The sequence below is a fragment of the Haemaphysalis longicornis genome, unplaced genomic scaffold (genome assembly GCF_048455015.1).
Source record: "Haemaphysalis longicornis isolate Haplotype H1 unplaced genomic scaffold, Haemaphysalis longicornis Haplotype H1 scaffold_3, whole genome shotgun sequence".
Taxonomy (NCBI): domain Eukaryota; kingdom Metazoa; phylum Arthropoda; class Arachnida; order Ixodida; family Ixodidae; genus Haemaphysalis; species Haemaphysalis longicornis.
This window is the reverse complement of record NW_027526335.1, coordinates 18,374,728-18,396,387: the sequence shown is the minus strand read 5'-3', so window position 1 is coordinate 18,396,387 and position 21,660 is coordinate 18,374,728. Positions and strand designations below refer to the sequence as shown.

At 45.4% G+C, this 21,660-nt stretch overlaps 1 protein-coding gene across 1 annotated transcript; it reads right to left on the bottom strand.

Annotated features, from left to right (window-relative positions):
• Window positions 1–404: 404 nt before the first annotated feature.
• Sccro4 (DCN1-like protein SCCRO4) lies at window positions 405–20,640 on the bottom strand. Its single transcript, XM_077702476.1, has 9 exons — window positions 20,585–20,640; window positions 15,777–15,967; window positions 14,550–14,635; window positions 13,700–13,776; window positions 13,353–13,444; window positions 6,086–6,194; window positions 3,731–3,835; window positions 3,542–3,644; window positions 405–1,829 (listed from the first exon to the last, which is right to left on the bottom strand). Exons 2-9 carry the CDS (start codon window positions 15,860–15,862, stop codon window positions 1,708–1,710), a joined length of 780 nt encoding a protein of 259 aa, XP_077558602.1. The 5' UTR covers window positions 15,863–15,967; window positions 20,585–20,640; the 3' UTR covers window positions 405–1,707.
• Window positions 20,641–21,660: the final 1,020 nt, after the last annotated feature.

The window sequence follows — 21,660 nt, the reverse complement described above, 5'->3', positions numbered from 1 at the left end:
TATTTCTTTTCAATTGTAGCAATGGTTAGGAAACGGGTCACGTTTCCGATGGTGTGTTTACGATTAGGACATGGCCTAATTTATTAACTGCTTATGAGATCAAGTTTGGTTTTTACGCGAAATTTTGGTTGTCAAAAGCATACACAGGCACCTTAATGCGTGTCGCAAAGGGATCGAGCTTTTCCAAGCTGCTGAAGTTGCTTTCACGAAGCAGGCAGCATTAAAGACATCAACCTAACCTTTAAAAACTTGGCATCCCCACAGTTTTAATGGGTTTCAGCATGACTGGGCAAGTATTCCAACTATTGAGGAGGCTATGGTTAAATGCTTCAGTGTAAACCCGTGCATTCCGAGTAGTGCACACAATGTAGGAGTGCAAGAAACACACGCACACTCACTGGATGTGTACTTGCATGTTCAAATGTTTATTTAAAAGTTCTGTTGTAATACAGCTTGTTTTTTGGAAGAGCAGCACCTGTTCCAAGTGTACCACACTGCAGTCAGGTATTGTACTCAAAGCAAATGTCCCTTAGAAAGTTAGGTCTACGGAATGTGCTCCTTTCAGCTGGTTTGTAGGGCCTTGCTATAGTAATTGCTACATGTGGTGGTGCTTTCCAACACTTCGACTCGGCAGACACGCCTGCCAGACTCTGGCACAAAGCTACCATTCTTTACACAAGACACTCACAGCCGTCCACAGGATGTGAAAAACCACTCTCTTGACACTTGTACGCTGCTCTGCTGCCCATACAAAAAAACCACACTCCATGCACGCGCACACACACGCACCCTAGAAAAAGACGTGTCCTCGCAACTGAGGCTTGCATTTACCAACGGGGAACGCCTTAATCAAGGTACACTGGCAGACAAGAGGGCACAGTACAGTGGCGCTTGAAGCACATGATATGCCACACTTGATGACTATCTTTGCTAGCTTTGAGTGCCGGCATTCACCAACTAGGAGGGTGCGGAGGGGAGGTCCTGAGCTTTTTGAAAATCGTGCTGGATTTGCACAACGGTTAGAAATAAAATGAAAGGAGAGATGAGAAGGAGTGCCGTCTTCGTTGTGAATCCACTAGGGCAGGGCAAGTGGAGAGGACAAGTGTGCTGCACCAGACAAGGGGCGAAGAACACAGTTCATAGGCACATGTGCAAGTTATGGAAGCAACCTCTTTAATTGGCACAGCCTTTGGCCACAATGGCAACACATTCCAAGACAAGTCCACCCTCGCACAAAACGCACTGAGCAAGCTGCGCGCTCCCCACTCGGGCATAAATAAATACAACTGCTAAAAAAAAAAAAAGGTGGAAGAGGCAAACCGGGTGGCGGGAGGCAACTGCATCTGCCATGCCTTCTCAGGATAAATGCACCCTTGCCACCTCGTCTCAAGTCACTTAACCCAGGCCAGACAAGGACAGAGGCGGCACAGCGTATGCATAGACGCTCGACACGACGAGCAATGCACAGGGAGCTTTGCAGGTGTCCAGCACAGAGGTAGTGTGTATGCTTCCAAAACTAAAAGGGTGGGACAAGAGCAGCGTGGTGGCTAGCGAGTGTTGAAGCAATCATTAAGGAACGAGCCGTGCCGACGCCTCTCGAGGGAGCAGGTGCTCGATTTTGCGGCAGAGAGTACGAGTGCAGAGAGGAGGGGTCCTAAGGGGTGGGGGGAAAAATCACGGGGAGGGGGAGAGACAGGTCGAGTCCCCTCAGCTGCACGAGGCGGCACCGAAGGCGGGCAGTCCCTCGTCGTCTAGGGACTGGGGGCCTCGGCACAGGTGAGGGTGCCTGGCACGCAGCCACTCCACAAACTCGTCCAGGAGCACGGGCCCTGCACAGCAGCAGCAGGGACGTGAGGAGAGACGCCACCCTACCAGAGTCCCTTGCCACACAACAGTACGGCCACCTACGTCCTGTATTCGAGCACGACGATGGCTGGGGGAGGGGAGTGCTTCTGCCAGAAAGCATGGTAATTGCAGGACAGCCTCGAGATATTGGACCACTCCATGAGGATCGAGCAACAAGCACCCCCCTGTAAAGGCTATACAGTAAACCCATGTTGTCAGCACAGGAAACTGACTTGGTGGTGTGGACTGTGACATACTTGTCCGTATTGTGGATTGCACTGTATTGCCTGTATTGCCAGCGCTCTTCTTCTCAGCACACTTACAGATGACTGTATTAACTTTCATCAAATCACTCACACCACAAACACTGTGGTGTGACACACTGTGGCATACCAAGGTGAGGGTTCATAAAGGTTTCAAAAGCAGCAATTCAAGGGTTTTCAAGGACTTTCAAGGATCAGAAAACACATTTTCAACGTCCCCGTCTAATGTTTTGTCCGGGATTATTTATACCTTTTTCAACACAATGCAAAAGTTTTTTTTTGATCGCACAATACCTAAGCACATAAGTGCACATTTAGATAGACGCTAACGGGGTCGTGAATGCTCCCCCAGCTTTATTTTTTATTTCATGGTCGGTGTTTAGAGCTTTTTCTTCTTTCTTGCTGTTTTGCTCAGGCTGTTTCATTTCAAAACTTGGTTAATGCTGCCTGCCTGCATCTCCTGCTTTGTCAGCAAGGGTATCAACTTAAATTAAATCAGCAAAAGTTGCTGCCAGGCAGGACAAACTATGTACATGTCCACAATTTGCACTTAAAACCAAACGCAGATAGAGCATATGAGGCACAGCAAACATGCAATGATCAAGCGTGCGTCCACAGGCTAGATGGAAGATGCAAGATGGAAAACAGAAGCTGGCTTTCACTGGATTGTATGCTGACATGGATGGGATTGAGAAGTGCCTGCTCCCAATGTTGCCTCGTAATAATCGAAATCCACCAAACTTGTTCCAGTTTCACGCGATACACTTAAACTTGATTGCTACAATGTTTCTACATTTGTTAACACCTAAAATCCACGACAAAAGAAAGGGCCATTGATTCTCTCCGGGAAAATCAAGGGTTTTCAAGGACCATTTAAAAATCCCAGGACTTTCAAGGCCTTGAAATTGACGCTTCTAAATTCAAGGGTTTTCAAGGACCTGTGCGAATACTGAAGGTGCCCGCAGCAGGTTTACCTTGAACAGAGCCAGTTCAAGTTCGCAGCAGCAAGGGCACAGCTGACTCTGGCGGCCACGATACGAGCACAACAGCGCAACCGCTAGAGGCTTAGAGAACACGCACATGATGCAAAGGCAGCAGCTGCGGTGAGCGATGCTATTCAAGTATTCCCTACATGGTTCGTCCAAAGAAATCAGGCCATGTCAGTATTTGACGTGGCCTCGCGAGGCAGGCGTTCAGGCGCATTGAACACAAGCTTTCTTAGTGTGAATAAAACGGCTCTGAGCAAACTCTCAGCAAAGTCTGCAGAATCCAAGATCTGCTTGGATGCGTGCCACCTTGGTTGTCAGTAGGCGTTGTGCCCCACTTACTGCAGCACAATCCACCACAACGTTTAACACTCCACTTGGAGAACGTTTAGGAGGGCTCGCCAAGGTGAGGGCGGCCACCCATGGTTGGGGCAACAAAGCACTCACAGGCTCCGTCCTCGTCGTAGTTGGACAGGTCGGGCTTGATGGTGCGGCTGAACTCTAACACGTTGCACCACTGGTCCTTGTTGATCACCCTGTACTTGGACTGCTGCAAGGCGGACACAGAGGGAAACGCATTGAGAAGTCAGTCACAACATTGGTGTGCCTGCCACGAGGAGAGGAGGAGGGCCGCACCTCTAGAAACTGGTGGAAGGAGGCACACAGAGGCCAGTGCTTGCCAAGCAGCAGCTGCAGCATGGCCTTGGCCGTGTCCATGTCCATGCTGCGCTGGTCCTTGTCCTGCAAGAAAGACCAGCAAGAACGCTCTTCACGTGCCCCAAGTGACAACTGTACCAGGGCAGCACACTTGCATTTTGTTTTAAGACAGACAACCGATTTTCGTCGAGTGTATGCTCTACAGCTCACATGAAAGCCAACTATTTAGTGGGGTAACCACAAGCAATTTATGAACAAAATGGCAGAAATACTTTTTAATTTGGCACTAAACTTACCAAAATCTCAAGGGTGGCAGTTCGTAGTGTACATGAAAGCCAACTATTTAGTGGGGTAACCACAAGCAATTTATGAACAAAATGGCAGAAATACTTTTTAATTTGGCACTAAACTTACCAAAATCTCAAGGGTGGCAGTTCGTAGTGTAGAAACTTGACACTACAATATGTGACCCGGTCACGTGACCTACAAACTTAGCAGCTAGTGAAACTGCTGTAATGTTTATTCACTTATTGAAAACCATTTAGCGTAAGTATTTGAGTAAGTGTGAATTGCACATGTATTTTTAAACATTCTTTTGAAAATTTTAAAGCGGCGCTGCCTTTGCTTATTGTTTTGGTGGGCTGTCCCTATCCGCACTCCTAGCGCGAATATTTTTAAAAATTGCCCGCACCCCTAGTGCGGATAAGTTCTAAGAGACAGACAACCGATTTTTGTGGAGTGCTTGTCGTACAGTTCCCATGAAAGCAAGCGTTTTATATACTGGGGTAACCACAAGTAATTTTTAAGTAAACAGGCAGAAATAATTGTAGTTTTGTGGTAAATTTTCTGAAGTCTGAAAGGTGGCGCCACGTGGTATGTAAACTTCAATTTCAATGCGATTGAAAAAGCGCATGAAGGAATACGAAAGGTTGCACATTATTGTTGTTTTAGCCGGAAACAAGTTTTTAAATCCCTCTTTTATTCTCAAGTGCAGTTAAAAGAATGTTGCCGCACGGCTCAGTCATGGTTGCCAGCATTCTTTTTGGTGGGACACGTATAGCTGGTAGATCTGAAAATTCCGATTTCAGAAGTTTTAGGGCACTATCAGCAAAACCGTTTCAGATTAGCGTGTTTGAAGTGATGCCCTTTCATTTGGGATAAAGAAAATATATTCGACAAAAATCGGTTGTCTGACCCTTTAACTGGCAAGAGATGAGACACTGGGCCCCTCCTTGAGCTCCCCTTGATTCAGTAGTTATACATCGCATCATGTGAGGTTATGCAAGGATGTTCATTCATCAAACACTTTGGAGACCATAGTTCAAGCTGCCCGAATTCTAGTATTGCAGTGCACAGGCGATTAACGACTTGTTCAGCCGCACTGGACAGAAAACTTCACAGAAGTGAAAACTTCCTTGGTAGGTGCGATTGATTGAAGCTTTGTTTAGATTTCACAGAGGGCAAAGACACTGTTGGACCAACAGCCGAAGGGTCCGCAAACAGAAGTAATAAGCACATCAACCACAGGGAACCATAACTAGGTATGAATTACAAAATGCAGCCAGGAAGAAATGTAGGTAAGGGATGCTCATGCAATTGGAAAGCAAACGTTACAAGGTAAGCAAAGCTGTTGCCTTAATAGTGTTCTGACATGTTCAGCAGGCAAACCAATTGCCACTCGGTATTTTCTGAAGTGTTGACTTCCTTCTCATTTCTAAGTCATAATATTTCCCATTCTTTCTTTTTTTTTTTCGGCAGTGTCAATCACCGTTAATTAAGCTGCACGGGCATTGCTTTAAAGAAGAAACAAAAGCAACAATGTTTCAGGATACACAGGTATTCTTGTAGAATTGGCTTCCTCGCAATGCCCTGATTGGCATGGGTATGGTGCTAGGGGTCATCTACAGCCACAACAAAACTGAGGCTTCACACATCAATAACAACAGTGGCAAGGACAGCTGCCATGGACACACATCTATGCAGTACCACAGCAACCGAATCTGTCCAAATGATATCGGGAAAAACAGTTCATTTAAAATATATTAAACCCCATTTTGTGGGCAAGCTACAATTGGCGAGTACAAGTACAGGGATATTATTTCTTTTTATATGCATTGCTTTCTCACAACATTTCCTCGAATTAAAAGCAAAACTTCTACCCTTTGATTTTCAATGTATTATTCAAATTATCCGTGTACTATTATAAACTATTTAATTCGAGTGGCAGTTTTGCTCTCTGCACAGCTCTCGCCAGCAGACGGTAATGGCACACACAGCTCATTGCAGCTGTGCCAAAACAGGACACACTGGTTCGAGGGTTCCCCGAGTGCTCACCCGAGCAAAGTCGTAGGCGTATCTGTAGATGCTCTTGAACTGATTTGGGTCGTCCAGCAGAGACCTCAGGTAGTCGAGCTTGCTGTGGATCTTGTGAATGTGGTCGCACCTGCAGGCAGACAGTTAACACGGGGCGGTTACGACCAACACGCCACGGCTCCCTTTCCACGCACACACACACAAGAGCGCAGCTGCGAGACCCATGTACAGTGTGTTGCGACGGTAATTGGAACCACCTTCTGTTACTGCTGCCATGCCCACAAGTGTTATGTGTGACATTGTGTGAGTGTATTGATGTCGCACTTTTGCTCCTGCAGTCGGGGGATGCCGAGACTAATCCCGGCCCCAATATGAAGGGTGCCTTACGAACTGACTCTGCAGCTCAGGATGAAGCTCAGCCTGAAGGATATGCCACCGTACTCGAGCTCCTTAAAGAAATTAACGAAAGGACCACAGAAATGGCTAAATCACAAGCTGAGGTGATGTCGGATGTTAAGGAACTGAAATCCAGCCACCAGTCCTTAGAACTAAAACTGCACGACATGTCTCGCCATCTTGAATGCCTTGAAAGTAAAGCTTGCGCGTGCGACGCTTACAGTGACAACCTTGCGGGTATTGAAGAAGCCACAGAGCGAGTAGCAGTTCAGCAGTTGCTACTGAATTCCTGACTTGATGACCTTGAAGATCGCTCAAGGCGAAACAATGTAATTTTTCACGGCATTCCCGACTCGCGCGAGATGTGGCAGCAAACTGAAGAAAAAACACTAGCAGTTCTTTCATCCGCACTTGGTGAAGTTTTTCCCCAAAGTGTAGTTGAACGCGCACATCGCCTTGGTACGTTCGATGAAACGAAACGCCGTCCCGTGATCATGAAACAGGCCAACTTTGGATTCAAAGAAAAGATATTTTCCACCCGACCAAAGCTAAAGCTACAAGAAGTCTCTATTTCGGATGACTTTTCACCAGCCACGCGGTTGGCGCAAAGAAAGCTTATAGAGTTTGCTAAAAACCGGTCACAACCATTGTCTTTCACACTACCGCACAGCAAGCTTTTTGCAAATAATAAATGTTTCATGTACGACAGGTCAACGGACAGCATTAAGGAAGTGACGCGCGCACCCTTGGATGTTGATAATGGGCCGAATGCCCTCGTCCATGACAGCTAGGATGCACTGAGGGGAGCTGGTGCATCTTTGTTGGCACCACGCATTACCGCTCTACTTGCGAATGTTCGAAGCATCACTAACAAGCGCGAATCTTTTAACTCTCTGGTCGACACTTGCAATGCTGACATCATCGCTCTAACTGAAACTTGGCTTCATTCCAATGTTCATGACAGTGAATTCTTTAATGCTGTATCATCCTTCTCAATTTATGGCTGTGACCAGACTTCGCGCCGGGGTGGTGGTGCGCTACTTGCTATCAAGAAATCGCTACAGTCTCATGTCATCCACGTCAATAGTGAACTGGAAACTGTTTGGGCATGCGTAGAAATAAATCATCGTAAGTTCATATTTGCAGTCTGCTACCGCTCGCCAACGTATCCACCTTCTTTTAACGCCGAATTGCACGACGCTCTTAACATTGTCACTACGCGACATCCCTCTGCACCAATCTTTCTAATGGGGGACTTTAACTTCTCAAATATTTTCTGGAAATCAGATCAGCCAGTATCTAGTTTGCAAACCTCGAATACCAATGAATTCCTAGATCTCTGTTCTTTGTTTAATTTTTCGCAAATTGCCACTAAGCCAACTAGAATAACGAACGACACGGCTAACACACTGGACCTAATTCTAACAACATATCCTGAAGTAGTCTCGGAGATAGCATATTTACCTGGAATGAGTGACCATCTTACTTTATCATTTGAGATAAACCTTCCAGTTCCTAAATACACGCGTACCACGAAAGTAATTCATGATTACGCAAGGGCAAACTTTGAAGCCATAAATAGTGAACTCTCAATATTTGTAGATGCATTCATAGAAAACTTCGCGGAACACTCGTTGGAGCATAATTGGAAAACGTTTAAAAATAAGGTTCATGAACAAGTTCGTAAGTATATCCCTTCACGCAGTCTCAAAACAAATACTAAAACGCCATGGTATAACTTATCTAAAGAGGCTGTCAAATCGCAAAAAAAGATTATAATGAGCTGCAAAGAAATGTCAAATCTCGACTGTCCGTTGGGAAGCGTACAAAGCCGCTAATACCGAATATATTTCAGCGGTAAAACAAGCAAAAACGATTTTTTTTTTAAACACGTTACCATCGTTGCTTGCTAGTAACCCACATAAATTTTGGAGCGTCATTAATCCGGCCAAAAGTAACTGTATTCAACTAACAGATAGCAATGACCAGTCTGTACCCGACACCGAGTGCCCTTTTGTCCTTAATACCGAATTGTGCAAAAATTTCGTTCGTACAGTTAGCTCGGCTCCGATATGCACGGCCAATTTTGATTACCCCTTAATGACTCCTATTGTAATCGATCCGCGTGGTGTAGCAAAAATAATCGAATCATTGAAAGTGTCTTCCAGTCCAGGTCCAGATTTAATTTCAGCAAAATTTCTGAGAAACACTGTTGCCTGTTGTTCTGTTGCCCTATCTAAAATATTTCAGCAGTCCCTGGACACCCACGAAATACCTGCTGATTTCAAGGTCGGGAAGGTGGTCCCGCTGCACAAGTCCGGTAATAGACATTCGCCATGTAATTATCGCCCCATATCACTAACAAGCAGCCCATGTAAAATTCTTGAACATGTTATCTTTTCTAGTCTCATAAATTTCCTTGAATCGAACTCCTTTTTTACCCCGGCTCAACACGGCTCCCGCAAGACGTTCTCGTGCGAAACGCAACTGTTATCATTCACTCATAAGCTTCATTTGATTTTGGACCACCGCTCATGCGCAGACTGTGTATTCCTTGATTTCGCTAAAGCGTTCGATAAAGTCTCTCACAATCTACTTCTTTTAAAACTGAGTAAACTAAACCTTGATGCTAATCTTTCATGGCTTGAATTGTTCCTCCTTAATAGGTCACAGTATGTAGTCGCCAATAATCACGAATCTTCACCCAGTCCCGTTTATTCTGGAATCCCACAAGGCTCTGTTCTAGGCCCCCGCTATTTTTAATTTACATTAATGATCTACCTGGCTGTGTTTCGTCTGACATCCACTTGTTCGCGGATGATTGCGTTATTTTTCGCGAAATTATTGATGACAACGATATTAAACTTTTGCAAACAGATATTAACGCAATCACGTCCTGGTGCAACACATGGAAGATGAAACTCAACACTAACAAGTGCAAAATTTTACGGGTTTCAAGACTTAAACCTTCTGCTCTACCTTCCTATAAACTTAACAGTTCTCGAGTTTGTAACATCTTACCGTTATTTAGGAGTACACATATCCTCAGATCTCACCTGGTCTGTTCACACTGATAACATAATTAACAATGCCAATCGAATGCTAGGCTACCTCCCCCACAACTTTTCTACTGCCCCTGTTGCCTTAAAAACACTGCTGTATCAAACATTAGTCCGCCCAAAACTTGAATATGCTTCCCCAATTTGGGACCCCGGCTGTGAAACTCTGACTAACTCTCTTGAACGCGTTCAAAATAATGCCGCCCGTTTCATCTACTGTAATTATAGTCGTACATCGAGTGTCACTTCCATGAAAAACTCACTTTCTTTACCAGAACTAGCAACTCGTCGCCGGTACTTCCGTCTTTGTTTCTTCCACAAGATTTTTTACCATACTCCGGTTCTCCGCACATCCTTCATTCCTTCACCATCCTATGTCTCTTCACGCATTGATCATCAACATAAAGTAGGAGTAATGCATTGTCACACTAAGACATGTTCGCAGTCATTTATATCCAGGACATTGCAGGATTGGAACCTATTTCCCGGGCCAACAGCTTCCATCACAGAGCCTCTACAATTCCAAAGGAACTTAGTTGACACCCTTTTTGCCGGCACTATCTGATAATGTATATCATCACTCATGCTGCTTTTGTTGTATCTTTTGTTGTTTTAACCCACTCCCCTCTCTAAAGCCCCTGGCCTTGAGGGTATAATAAATGAAATGAAATGAAATGAAACACTTGAAAAATTTTTCCTGAGCGAACAGCCGCTCTGTTCGCGCTCAAACTTCACACAAAGGTCGCATTTTGTGGTCTATTTTGTTTGACACCGGGAACGACGACAGTACCTACCTGTTTATCCTGAAAATAAATAAAAACGATTTTCACCCATGGGAAAATGGCGACTGATTTGGACGTGCGAGTCCGAAAACCGGGTTTTCTGATCGTCTGCTAGCTCATTTCTAGGTGCATTTTCTGATCGTCTGCTGCACCATTTGGCTCCATACGTGAATCCCAAACGTGCGTTTCACTCTACAGGTGGTTACGTCGCTCCAACATCAACTTGCGCTAGCTTGCACGTCCAAATCAGCCGCCATTTTCCCATAGGCAAAAATCGTTTTTATTTATTTTCAGAATACACAGGTAAGTACCATTGTTGTTCCCGGTATCAAACAAAATAGACCACAAAATGCGATCTTCGTGGCAAGTTTGAGCGCGAACAGAGCGGCGGTTCGCCCAGGAAAATTTTTTAAACTGTTCCAATTATCGTCACAACACCCTGTATTAAGACGCAAAGCAAGCGTGTTTTTCAGCTTAACAGCTGCACCAGTCAAGGACACAGACGAGTAAAAGAGAGAAATTTCCACACCACTGACCATTCCACCTTGCCATCGGAATGTCACAGAAGCGTAAGCACATTATTTTCTTTGCATTAGACGTCATACAATCATGTGCATCAGTAATCCTGCACAGTCAATGCCCTCTCCCCACCCACCCAATTTATGTTTGCTGCTGAAATTTGTGCTCGACTTAAAATGCATGCAATCAAGACAAGTTCCTGCATACATTTATTTTACATTTGGTACATGTCCCTGCTACCTCAGTGTATGTTCCAGAGAAATGCTTATGCAAGTTCCACCAATGGCATGCTTGTGTGGAACCATGGGCGTCAGAAGGATTTTGTCTTGCGGCAGCAATACCTGTTTTCATGCTTTTGCCATTAGAATCTTCTGAGTTAATAAGCAACTGCTGCTGCTGTGAGTGCTTTATTTGTAATCGTGACAGTCTAATCTCCCAATAAAGGCCGACTTGCTTTTACACTTTAGCGTCCCTTCAATGTTTTGCAAGCGAGTTGAACATAAAGAAAGGAAAGCCAATAGCAAACACCGAACAGGGAAAAATCACAATTTCGAAGGCCAAGACAGTATCAAATTGCACTGAAAACCATAATGTGCTGTGCTACTGCTAATAGCAGAGCAAAAGATTATTCGAGTTGGATTACACCCCAAGCCACAAATAACAGCTCAACAAACTCCCCTCAGCGTCCCCTTACGAGAAGCGTCACCCTCACTAGGTCACGCAGCTTTTGCTTGGCATTCACAGAGTTGTTGGTTACACAGACAGGTTAATCTTCAGCAGAGTTCTTCAACGTGCACCAGTTGCAAATCTCTGCTTTAGAATCCAGGCAGCGCGAGCTGCCTGGAGGCAGGCAGCTAAGGGGCAGGTGTTCAGGCGCGGCACCCAGAGAGCAAAAACTCTACTTTGCTTTTAAAGGGGTCGGGAAGAGAAAATGCATTTGCCTTTGCTTCATTTTAACTAATTAAACAACCTTCTAGGAACATAAATACAAAACAGTTTCATAGTTCATTGCTACTGGAATTTAGGAGACACCCCTGAAATTCTTGTTTTCAGATGCATTGCAAGTGACTATGCGCACATCGTCGGTCGGCGGCGCAACTAGCAGCGACGTCATTCATTTAAGAGTTAAACGCTCTTTGTGTATATTATTTCGTACAGCTGAATACCCGATATTTTAAAAATAATGCATTTATTAGTTGCCATAAACAGTTTTTTTATCCACGTTACTGGTGGTGCGACCGCTCCAGTTGTCTGGCAACCATTGTTGCAGAACTCGCAACTTCCTGGCTGCTTGTGTGGTTTGTGCCAGTTTTCCTGCTGAAGTTTGCACTGCTATGCCGAATTCTATTTGCAATCTTACCTTTTTCGTATCAAACAACACAAAGCTGGAAAAAAAAAAAAAAAAAAAGAAGAAGAAGAGGGAGAAAGAATTTCCCCGCGTGATTCGAACTTGAGGCTGTCGGGCCGGCCGGCATTGAAGCCGGACACTTTACCCACTCAGCCAAAGACGAAAGGAGCGTGCACGAGCACGTAAAAACCCCGGTATACAATCTTCCCAGCACTCCGGTTCGTTTTTATAAATACTAATCTACCCAAAGCTTTAACCACCAACTTACTGTTGAGCACTTCTACAGAAAACCAGAGAGGAGCATATCCGATTGGCGAAACAGCATCAACGGCTCTGTTCACTGCAGGAAAGCAATCGACCTGCGTGGTGGTGGGACCCTGCGACACGCTGTATCACTGCTTCTTGCTCGTTATTTTTAGGGTTTAAGAGTAAAAGATGGGTTGGTTTTATTTTACAACTACTAAGTGCCTTCGATAAGCCTGTTCATGTACTAGTAAATTCCCATTTGAAGCTTTCAATCATTTATTTCGATAGCCAAGTCAGAAGTTCACATTCGCGTAACTCTCATTCGAAGCTATGTCAGACAGGCGGCAAAAAGTTTAGACTAGTGCAAAACAGTATATACACAGTTTTGTAAATAGCAAGTTTAATTTAAACATGGTTCCTCCTGTCTGCAGCACTCGCGTGGGCTGCTGACTGACAGTTTGGCTACGTTATCACTCGTATCAAACACAAATCAGGCACCTCCCCTTCTGCTGCGGGTGAATTCCATCATGGTGCCGCCGATGTTGTAGCTGTATCTAACCTTTTGCAAGCTCGCTCTACACTGACATGTTGCGCCAGCCAGGGTGAGATATGATTGGCTTCTTAACTCCACGAGTTGAGGAGGAAAGGCTCGGTGAAACAGAAACAATTTTTTTTTAACCTATTTGTACAGCAGCAGGCGCAAACACTTGACTACTACAACTTTGTGCCAACAGACGACAGGCTTTTTAGCTTGCCCCATGCAAGTTAGTTGGCACAGGTTGACCCCATTTGCCCCAGTGCAGGGGGGGGCGGCAGCTGCGGACCGGCTTTTAAGGCATGGGGCCTATGGGGAGTTTCACAACCGGAATATACCGAGTAACTCTGACCTGCACGGGTAACAGGCACAAACACCCTGTGGAAATGAAAGGAGAACTTACTGTATTGATGAGAGACCCTGAAGCCACTCCTCTTCAGTGAAGAAGCCCATGTGCTTGGCATTCATTTTCCAGGCTAGCACCAGCATGGCAATCTGCAAAAAGAAGGGGGGGGCAAGGGGCCTACTGTAGCACACCTGGCAGCGGCACAGCCGGATTGATGCAACGCCGCATTTGCGTGACCACCAAACTCACGGTAACTGAGCAATGAACAACTCATGCTGGTTTTTAATTAGAAAAGTACAGCACAGAGGACCAATCGCTGGGGCATCAAGCAACAATGACCACATGGAGGGGAGTACAAAGAAACAAAAACCCCACTCTGTACAAAAGTGGAATCGGGAACTCACATTCTCAGGTTCTACGCCGATGTCTTCACAAAATTTTTCCATGCCATCAGGTCCCATGACTTTTGGGTCATCCACAGCTGAAGCAACAAAGAAAATCAATGTACTATGCCAAGCAGAAGTAAATTTATTGCAGCACTCATTACGCATGCCTACCGTTTACCTTTATCTTACAGGCAGCAACATGCAGAAACTAACTGTGAAAGAGCTGTTAAGACACTGAAATAGAAAAAACTGTCCATCTTTCATAGCATCACTTCTCAATACTTCCATTTTATGCGCAAAATCCCACATGCTACTCATTCATGAGGAGTAAGTTGCCTTCTGTTTTTACAGTTATGTTATGGAGACTGCAATTTATCAGTTCTCGAAAGTGAGGAAAAAGAACTTCACTATGAGTGCATGCCCTCCAAGCACCTCGCTTGCAGAGGCACCAATACATGATCATGATGTGAGGCCAGCTATTCCCGCAAGGTGAGCGTACAAGATACTAAAGATGCCAGCAGAGAATACTTCACTACTTTTTCTCTGAAGCAGTAAAACTGCCAGCTATGATTTAAAGGTATCCCTCACTCAGAAAAAGAACAGAGCAAGTTGCACCACAATCAACCTTCCCAAGTTGAAACTCTTGTACCCCCTACAGCAAAACACTATGCTTTTCGTTTAGAACGGTATGAATTTAGCAGTTAGGCCATTGACAAGCAGGAATTCGCTTAACCAAATGGTAGTTCTCTGGCTGCATACGCAGCAGCTAAACCTAACAGCTTAAGTTTGGTGAACTCATTGAAAGAGCATGCCAAGACTGTATGCGAGAGGTTGTTATTAAGAGACCCTAGAGGGGGGTCGGACTCACATGTGTATTCTTGAAAGAGGGCAAGGCACCGCTTTTCAGAGAAATGCTGTGCAGAGGAGTCAACATTGAAGGCAGATTTCTTAGGCCTGGAAACAAAGTGAACCACGGGATTTCCACCATGGTATTGGTTTCCACACAATTAAAATTGCAGCATGAAGGACTGATTGCACTGCTATTTCAGTTTTGAAGCAGCAATGGCTCAAAGACCACTGCAGGGCACAGGCCTTTTATGGTGACATCCTATCAAGTCCCACCAAAATCCATTCTTCATGCTAGATTTTCTTGAATGCCAAGCATTTATGCACCTATTTCAATGACACCCTTTGTTTTCAAGGCAAGTGGCCAAAACTTGTCGATGGAAACAAAACCTTTTATGGTGACATCCTATCAAGTCCCACCAAAATCCATTCTTCATGCTAGATTTTCTTGAATGCCAAGCATTTATGCACCTATTTCAATGACACCCTTTGTTTTCAAGGCAAGTGGCCAAAACTTGTCGATGGAAACAAAACCTTCCAGATGGGAAAATAAGCAAGCAACTTGGTACGGTCACAGCTGACAGGGGTGCTAATGACTTGGCCTACTTGCATACTAATTATGGCCAGATACAGTGGACTCTCATTAAACAAAACCTCAAGGTACAGAAAAAAAACATGTTGCGTTTATCAAGAGTTTCACTTCACTATATTATGCTTCATACAAACCCATGTATTTTTGTGATTTGACTCCCTCCTAATAGCGTGCAAGTGGCTTCCTCTATAGGATGACCTCACTGACAGCACATACCTGATGTTGTAAACTGCAGAAGTACTAGCACGATTAAGTCAAAAGCTCATGCTCTGTTGCAACCTGGCACTACGGAGATGTCTCCAAGACACAGTTTCAGCTTCTGAGTGACATTTTTCTGTTGGCTGACGGCAGAACACTTGGTTGACATTTATAAGCAACTTATCGCACCTCACAACACCTGCTTCGGGTCATACTGTGCGGAGATAAACTTTGGTAGCTAAAACTGCATTCCCCACACCTAATGAACTGGCTTAGTTGGTATTCCATACTTTGCAGAGTTGAGCACTAGAGTAGGCAGTGGAGAAAAGCAGGCCTCTGCATCTGGCCTTTTCGTCGTCCCTGCCTACTTTTGCACTCAACTCCACGAAGCTCCACACACCTCTGCACCCTGACAGTGCGCATAACTTAAACTTGGCACAAGTGCAGAGTGGCACGCACCCTAGGTGCGCTCCCCTGGGGCGCTTGCTGGTGCTGATGGCCTCGTCATCGTGACTTTCGGCCAGCCGGCGTCGCTGGGGGCCCATTCTGAAGTCGAGAGGCTGCTGAGCGTGGTTGCGGTGCACGGGCGGTTCGCCACAGGAGAGCTCGTTCCGGCCTTCGCTGAGCACGCTGCCGGACTCCACCAGCGTCTGGGGCAGTCGGCAAGAGCACTACTGGGGCAACCCGACAGCACTTGGGAACGAACACACGCACTCCCTACTTAAGAATGCCAACAGCAACCCAGACACAACAGTGGAAGTTGCCCATGCACCTCACAACCACAGCCAGGCGCTCCTCTGCACAGCGCAAAGAGCGCATTACTGCAAGTATTTTTAATGTTAGATGAGTCATTTCCATGACTTCTTTTTAGTTAATCTGCTTATAAATTACTGTAGCAACACCAAACAAACTACATGAGAAGAAGCAGACGATCTCACACATTAAGCACAATCGCCTTTCAAAACGCACATGCACTGATATCTAGGTCTGTCACTTCAGCGGAGTGACACACTACATGAACTACTGCCATGCTTAACTGGCACCCAATATAGCTGTCCTATCCCCTGGACACCCCGAAAACTGCCTGTGCAGCACGGCAAGCTTAACGAAATGCATCATCTCCGGACACCACATCAGAGCCAAAAAAGGCACGACACCCTAGAAGAATTAGTAAACAGTTCAGACTGGATTTTATGTGCCAAGGCCACACTTGGGCTATGAGGCATGTCATAGCAGAGGGCTACAGATTAAATTACGCCACGTGGGAATGCGTAATGTGGGCTGAAATGTCACAGAAACAGGGATTTTTGTTTTTGTGCCTTCATTGGAAAGGCACCTCCAGCAGCCAGGAATCAAACCTGCAACTCCATGCTCAGTGGCGCAATGCCTCGGCAAGACCAACCACGGTGAGTTGAATGACATCAGGACGATTGCTGTTAACTTCAGTAACCTCTAGTTCTACCTACGGAAACACTGGACCAAGACCAGTGCTCAAGATATCGTTGCAGTGTGAAGATTGAAATCAACGAACTGAACTTTCTCTACAAGCCCATACAGGTACACAAGTATTTTTTTTTTATTTTTAGTTAAAAGGGCCATGCAGACAAAACACAAGTTGGCTTCATTTAAAAGCTTGCCTCGTTAGAATCATACTGACCCCACGTTTAACGTAAACATAGCTCAAATAAGCTACATAACTAGAAAAAAAGGGAATGACCATGTGACCTACTAGCTCACTTTCTGCAACAGAACCTATGTCGTCATATGTGACAGCTTGCGATTGGCTGAGGACGGCAAATGCAAACGCAAATTAGCAGGGCTTATAGGCTTGCCGAATGAGTTATTTGCGCTTAAATGCAATGCATATTCATTCTACAGCAGTAAGAATGGTGGGACAGACCATGGAAGTTACGAAAGCACACATAAATATAAATAAACATAGGTGCGTACTGATGTTGGTACTGCGTACCCTACCCTATGCTGCTTTAGCTGCACAGCACTGCGGCGCTTTGGGGTTGTCTCAGGCGACACTGGCCGCTCGCTGGGTGTAAGCGCCAGTGTCTTATGTAACCATATTTGTCGAGCAAACACCATGTTTCACTAAAAGATTATGTTCTGCCTTAACAAAAACAAGCCAGGTACAAATACGGTAAAAAACAAAGGCAGAAAACGGCCCGCCACGGCATGGTGGCACCATCTAGGTTGACTAACGATAAACAACGCTCCCCAGCGCATATGACATCATTGCAGACGTCACGAAAACACACTATTTGGCGGGAGAATCAAAATTTTAACTTAAATTGATTAATTCGTCCATGAATAAAGCATCGTTTGCTTGCAGACAAATGCTGGGACAAAAACACGAAATCTTTCCAACAAAACGAACTTGTATTTTGACTGCATGGCCCCTTTAGCACCACAGGCTCCTTATGGCTGTTCTGTTCTACAATAACATTACTGCACACTGCAAACTTAATGCTCGAGCAGCACTCTTGTCCTCCTGCCACACTGTGATGACTGTTCTACCATCTTTCATGTTAATAACATATACAGTGGCCAGCAGCGTGAAAAGTGGCCCCTAAGCTTTTGATGGCTCAGCTGCACGTTCCATTAGACTGTTAAATGGCTAGCCGCCTATCCTCATGCACTCATTGTGTGAAAGCCAGCACACAAGGCATAATATCAATCACATTCACGCGAAGGCAAGCCGTTCACAACTGAGCAAAAAGCCTTTCCATGTACAGTTGGCCGCAAAAGTTTGTAGGATCTGCAGTGCGTGGCGCAGCGGCGCGGACTTGCATTGCTATGCCATCTGCTGACACAGACCACTGGGTCGAGGCTCACGAAACTTGCGCGCCAGACGCGGTTTGTGCATGCCTGTCCTTACTTCATTATCGGACATCTCTAGTCACTCGCTTTCCCATGATGTGCTTCTGTGCCATGCCTTGATGTGCGTTGCGTGAGCATCGCCGCGGGTCTGCTCTCGCTGGTGCAACAAAAGACGCAGCTTGTGGCTGCCTTTTGCACGGGACGCAACGTCGTTGTAATACATGTTATCTTCCAAGTAATGTGCTGGTCAACCATTAAAGTTATTACAGCGGAGCTGTTGTGGGCTACTTTCTCATGAAAACCGATTGCGTAACAGTATGTGTAGAAAAAAATTTGCATAAACAAGACTGAACACTGCGGCAAAGCCACCTTTTTGATGAATGCTCTGTAGCGCTCAATGTAATGTAGGCATCTTGAAGAAAATTGTGCTGAAATCGGCCACTAGGACGACTGTCATTACACTGACTTTCCCTTACTTGTCGTAACTGGTTAGTTCACACTGAAGCTGTAAACATTAAGAAATTCCCATGGCTGTCTACGGAGGGTGTACAGATACAGAAAACTGCTGCAACTCTTGTTTTATCGAAACACCCCGAAACAAATTGTATCACAATTAGCCACTAAGATGACTTGACCATTACACCAAGTTCCATTTACTTTTTATTATTACGTAGTTCACAGTGCAGTTGTAAATATTGTGGGATTCTTCTGTGCTCTTAATATGTGGGCCTCTACGGGAGGGAAACAGACCGCCCCATGTTTGTTATCAAGAATAAGACTCCACTCCATCCAAGTTTCATTCAGCTGATTAACTGGAAAGTACGCTTAATCAATGTACAAACCACGTGCCTGTTTCTTGCTCTCCTTAAACTGCACCCAGCTCCACTGGTCATCCCTCTTCACAGAGTGGAAGGACACCTTTTTTTTTCTATTTCTGTTAAAATAAGCTCAAGAGTACGTTCATTCATTTCTAACCAGAGCGCCTTCTTGTGAACACAAGAAAAACCTTGCAAACGAACTGGGATATATGCTATGCACACAACAGTTCAGAGTGTCCTTTTGGTTATGCAGAGGCTTGTAGAAGTGGTCTGCGGCGATATGAGACCATAATTTATTGCAGTCTTGTTGTCCTAGAAACCAATTTCAGGACAATTTTCTTCAAGATGCCTACATTACATTGAGCACTACACAGCATTCACCAAAAAGGTGGCTTTGCCTCAATGTTCAATCTGGTCGATGTGACATACTGTGACACACACAGGTTTTGTGAGAACCTAGCCTATAGGCAGTATTCACAGGCGTGGCACGCATGCAAGCAACCATGCGAGTGCGCCGCCACTGGTTACTTTGGCCTCCGCAAGACAGTAGTACTTGTCCGTGCTTAGCACGAGGAGCATTTGATGTTCCAAACTGTACCCAACCAAACGCAAAGTAATGCCTTGACTCCAATGTGAGTGTGATTAATAACATCTCTGTTGACACCACCGTTGAGGATCAAGTTGAAACGGTGCAGATGATGCACGCCGATGTAGGTTTTTTTTTCTGCAGCGTGCGGGCGCAGTGGTACAAGTGACGCCATGTCTGTGGCGCTTCAGCCATGTCCGTGGTCGTTTCTAGTGTTGCTAAGCAAAGAAATTGACAGCTAAACATTTCAGTGAATACCATGTATAACAGCTCCACTGTTATAACTTTATAATGGTCAGCCAGCACATCGCTTCGAAGATAGCATATATTGCGACACCGTTGCGCCCGTGCAAACGGCGGCCGCAACCTACGTCTTTTGTTGCACCAATGAGAGCAGACCCACAGCGAAGCGTACACGGCCCCACAGTACCTGCCACAAGTATTGAAAACCTGTCACAGGAAAGCGAGTGACCAGAAATACCTGATAACAAAGTGAAAACAGGCGTGCACAAACCGCGCCTGGTGCACAAGTTTTGCGAGCCTCAACCCAGCGTTTGTGGCAGCAGGTGGGGCAGCAATGCAAGTTTGCGCCGCTCTGCCCCACACTGCACATCCCGCAAAGTTCTGCGGCCGACTGCACCTTTTTATTCACGTTGCGTTTATAAGTGAAAATACTAATACATACTGCTACAATGAGCGAGAAATGCAAGAGTCAAAACATGCACCGTGTTTATGCACCAGAAACGAAACGCCATGATCTGTGGCTAGCTTTCGGGTGTTTTAGCAGGCAATAGCAAGGCATGTTAGCCGATGTCTTTTCCTTTAGTGATGATGGCGTACCAAGTCATGCAACAAGCATAACTGGGAAGCAATGCAAAAAAGGCTAGAAGGGCCAAGGCCTGTGGCATATCCACGTACACACAACACATTTGCAAGCACAAGGCACCCGATTCCTGGTGTCATGGGGTGACGTACCCCTGTACCGTGCAGATTCTAACCACAAATAGAAAGAGAAAATAAGGCAGGGCACTCACTAGATTCCTAAACGAATATTGGAGGCAAGACGAATTTGTTGTGTTAGCGTGCGCCACGGTGACTGAAATGAAAAAAGGGGCAAAAACAGCAACTTAACAAAGATGTGCGGACACGAGCAGCAGGCTCCTCAGAAAGTAACAAAGAAACAAAAATACCCGAAACCTGCAAACAAGGTTTGCTTCCTAAGGGAATATTCTAGGCTAGCAATTTCAAGAAAATGACAAAGGATCATACGTAAATATTCACGAAAACACTAAGACGAACTGGTAGCGCTTGACGACACCGGGACTAGCTCAACTGCGCAGGTAGCCGCTGAACACACCGGGTCTAAACATGTCGCCTGGTCGTGTCAAGGTCGCATAATTACATGTAATTTGTTTTCCCACCGAAACTGAAGCTAAGGTTGCGGCCCACAACAAACGCACTGCGACGGCTGGTTAGGACAAAAGGGTTGCCCGATCGAATACTGACGCTCATATCGCAGCTCCCTCGAGAGCCATTTTGTACCGGGAAAAAAAATAAAACAAAACATTTCGCAAAATGAGCTGGAGCACTCAGACGAAACGAGACACGTAACGAAAATCGGCTAAAACGAGAAGTATGAGTAACGCACACAGCTACAACAGCATCTCGAGAGTTTTGCACACACGCGAGGTGCAAACGCCGGACATCACCCAAGCTGCGTGCCAAGGGCGTTCCTGCGCATAACTCCTACGCCGACATGTAAAGGGCACAATTAATGTGACATGTCGGCCTTTTGTAGAGACAATTCGTTACACCGAAGTTATCTATAACAAATAATTTCAAAGCGCAGACACTACAGTGCTAGGCGGCCACTGACGCAACTCTACAAAGACGCACCGCTCAGAACATAGCAGGCTAAAGCTTTCTTTGCAAAATAAAAGGTATAGCGTGTTACAGAATGCGTGATGACGCGTGAGGAAGTTGACAAAACCTGCAACTTTGCTCGTCAGTGACAGATTTACACACAGAAATGTTCACCAAAAATGAAACACCAGGCTACGATCACAAACCGCTCAACATCAAATCGAGTAGCGAACAGACGTATTTAGTG

Bases quoted from the DNA above. Each gene is read 5' to 3' on its own strand.
- Sccro4 (XM_077702476.1), bottom strand. From the start codon at position 15,862: ATGGGCCCCCAGCGACGCCGGCTGGCCGAAAGTCACGATGACGAGGCC. The intron at 13,445-13,699 runs GTGAGTTCCCGA...TTCTTTTTGCAG, and splicing joins TCGGCGTAGAACCTGAGAAT to ATTGCCATGCTGGTGCTAGC. The intron at 6,195-13,352 runs GTAAGTTCTCCT...GTCTGCCTGCAG, and splicing joins CAGGGTCTCTCATCAATACA to GTGCGACCACATTCACAAGA.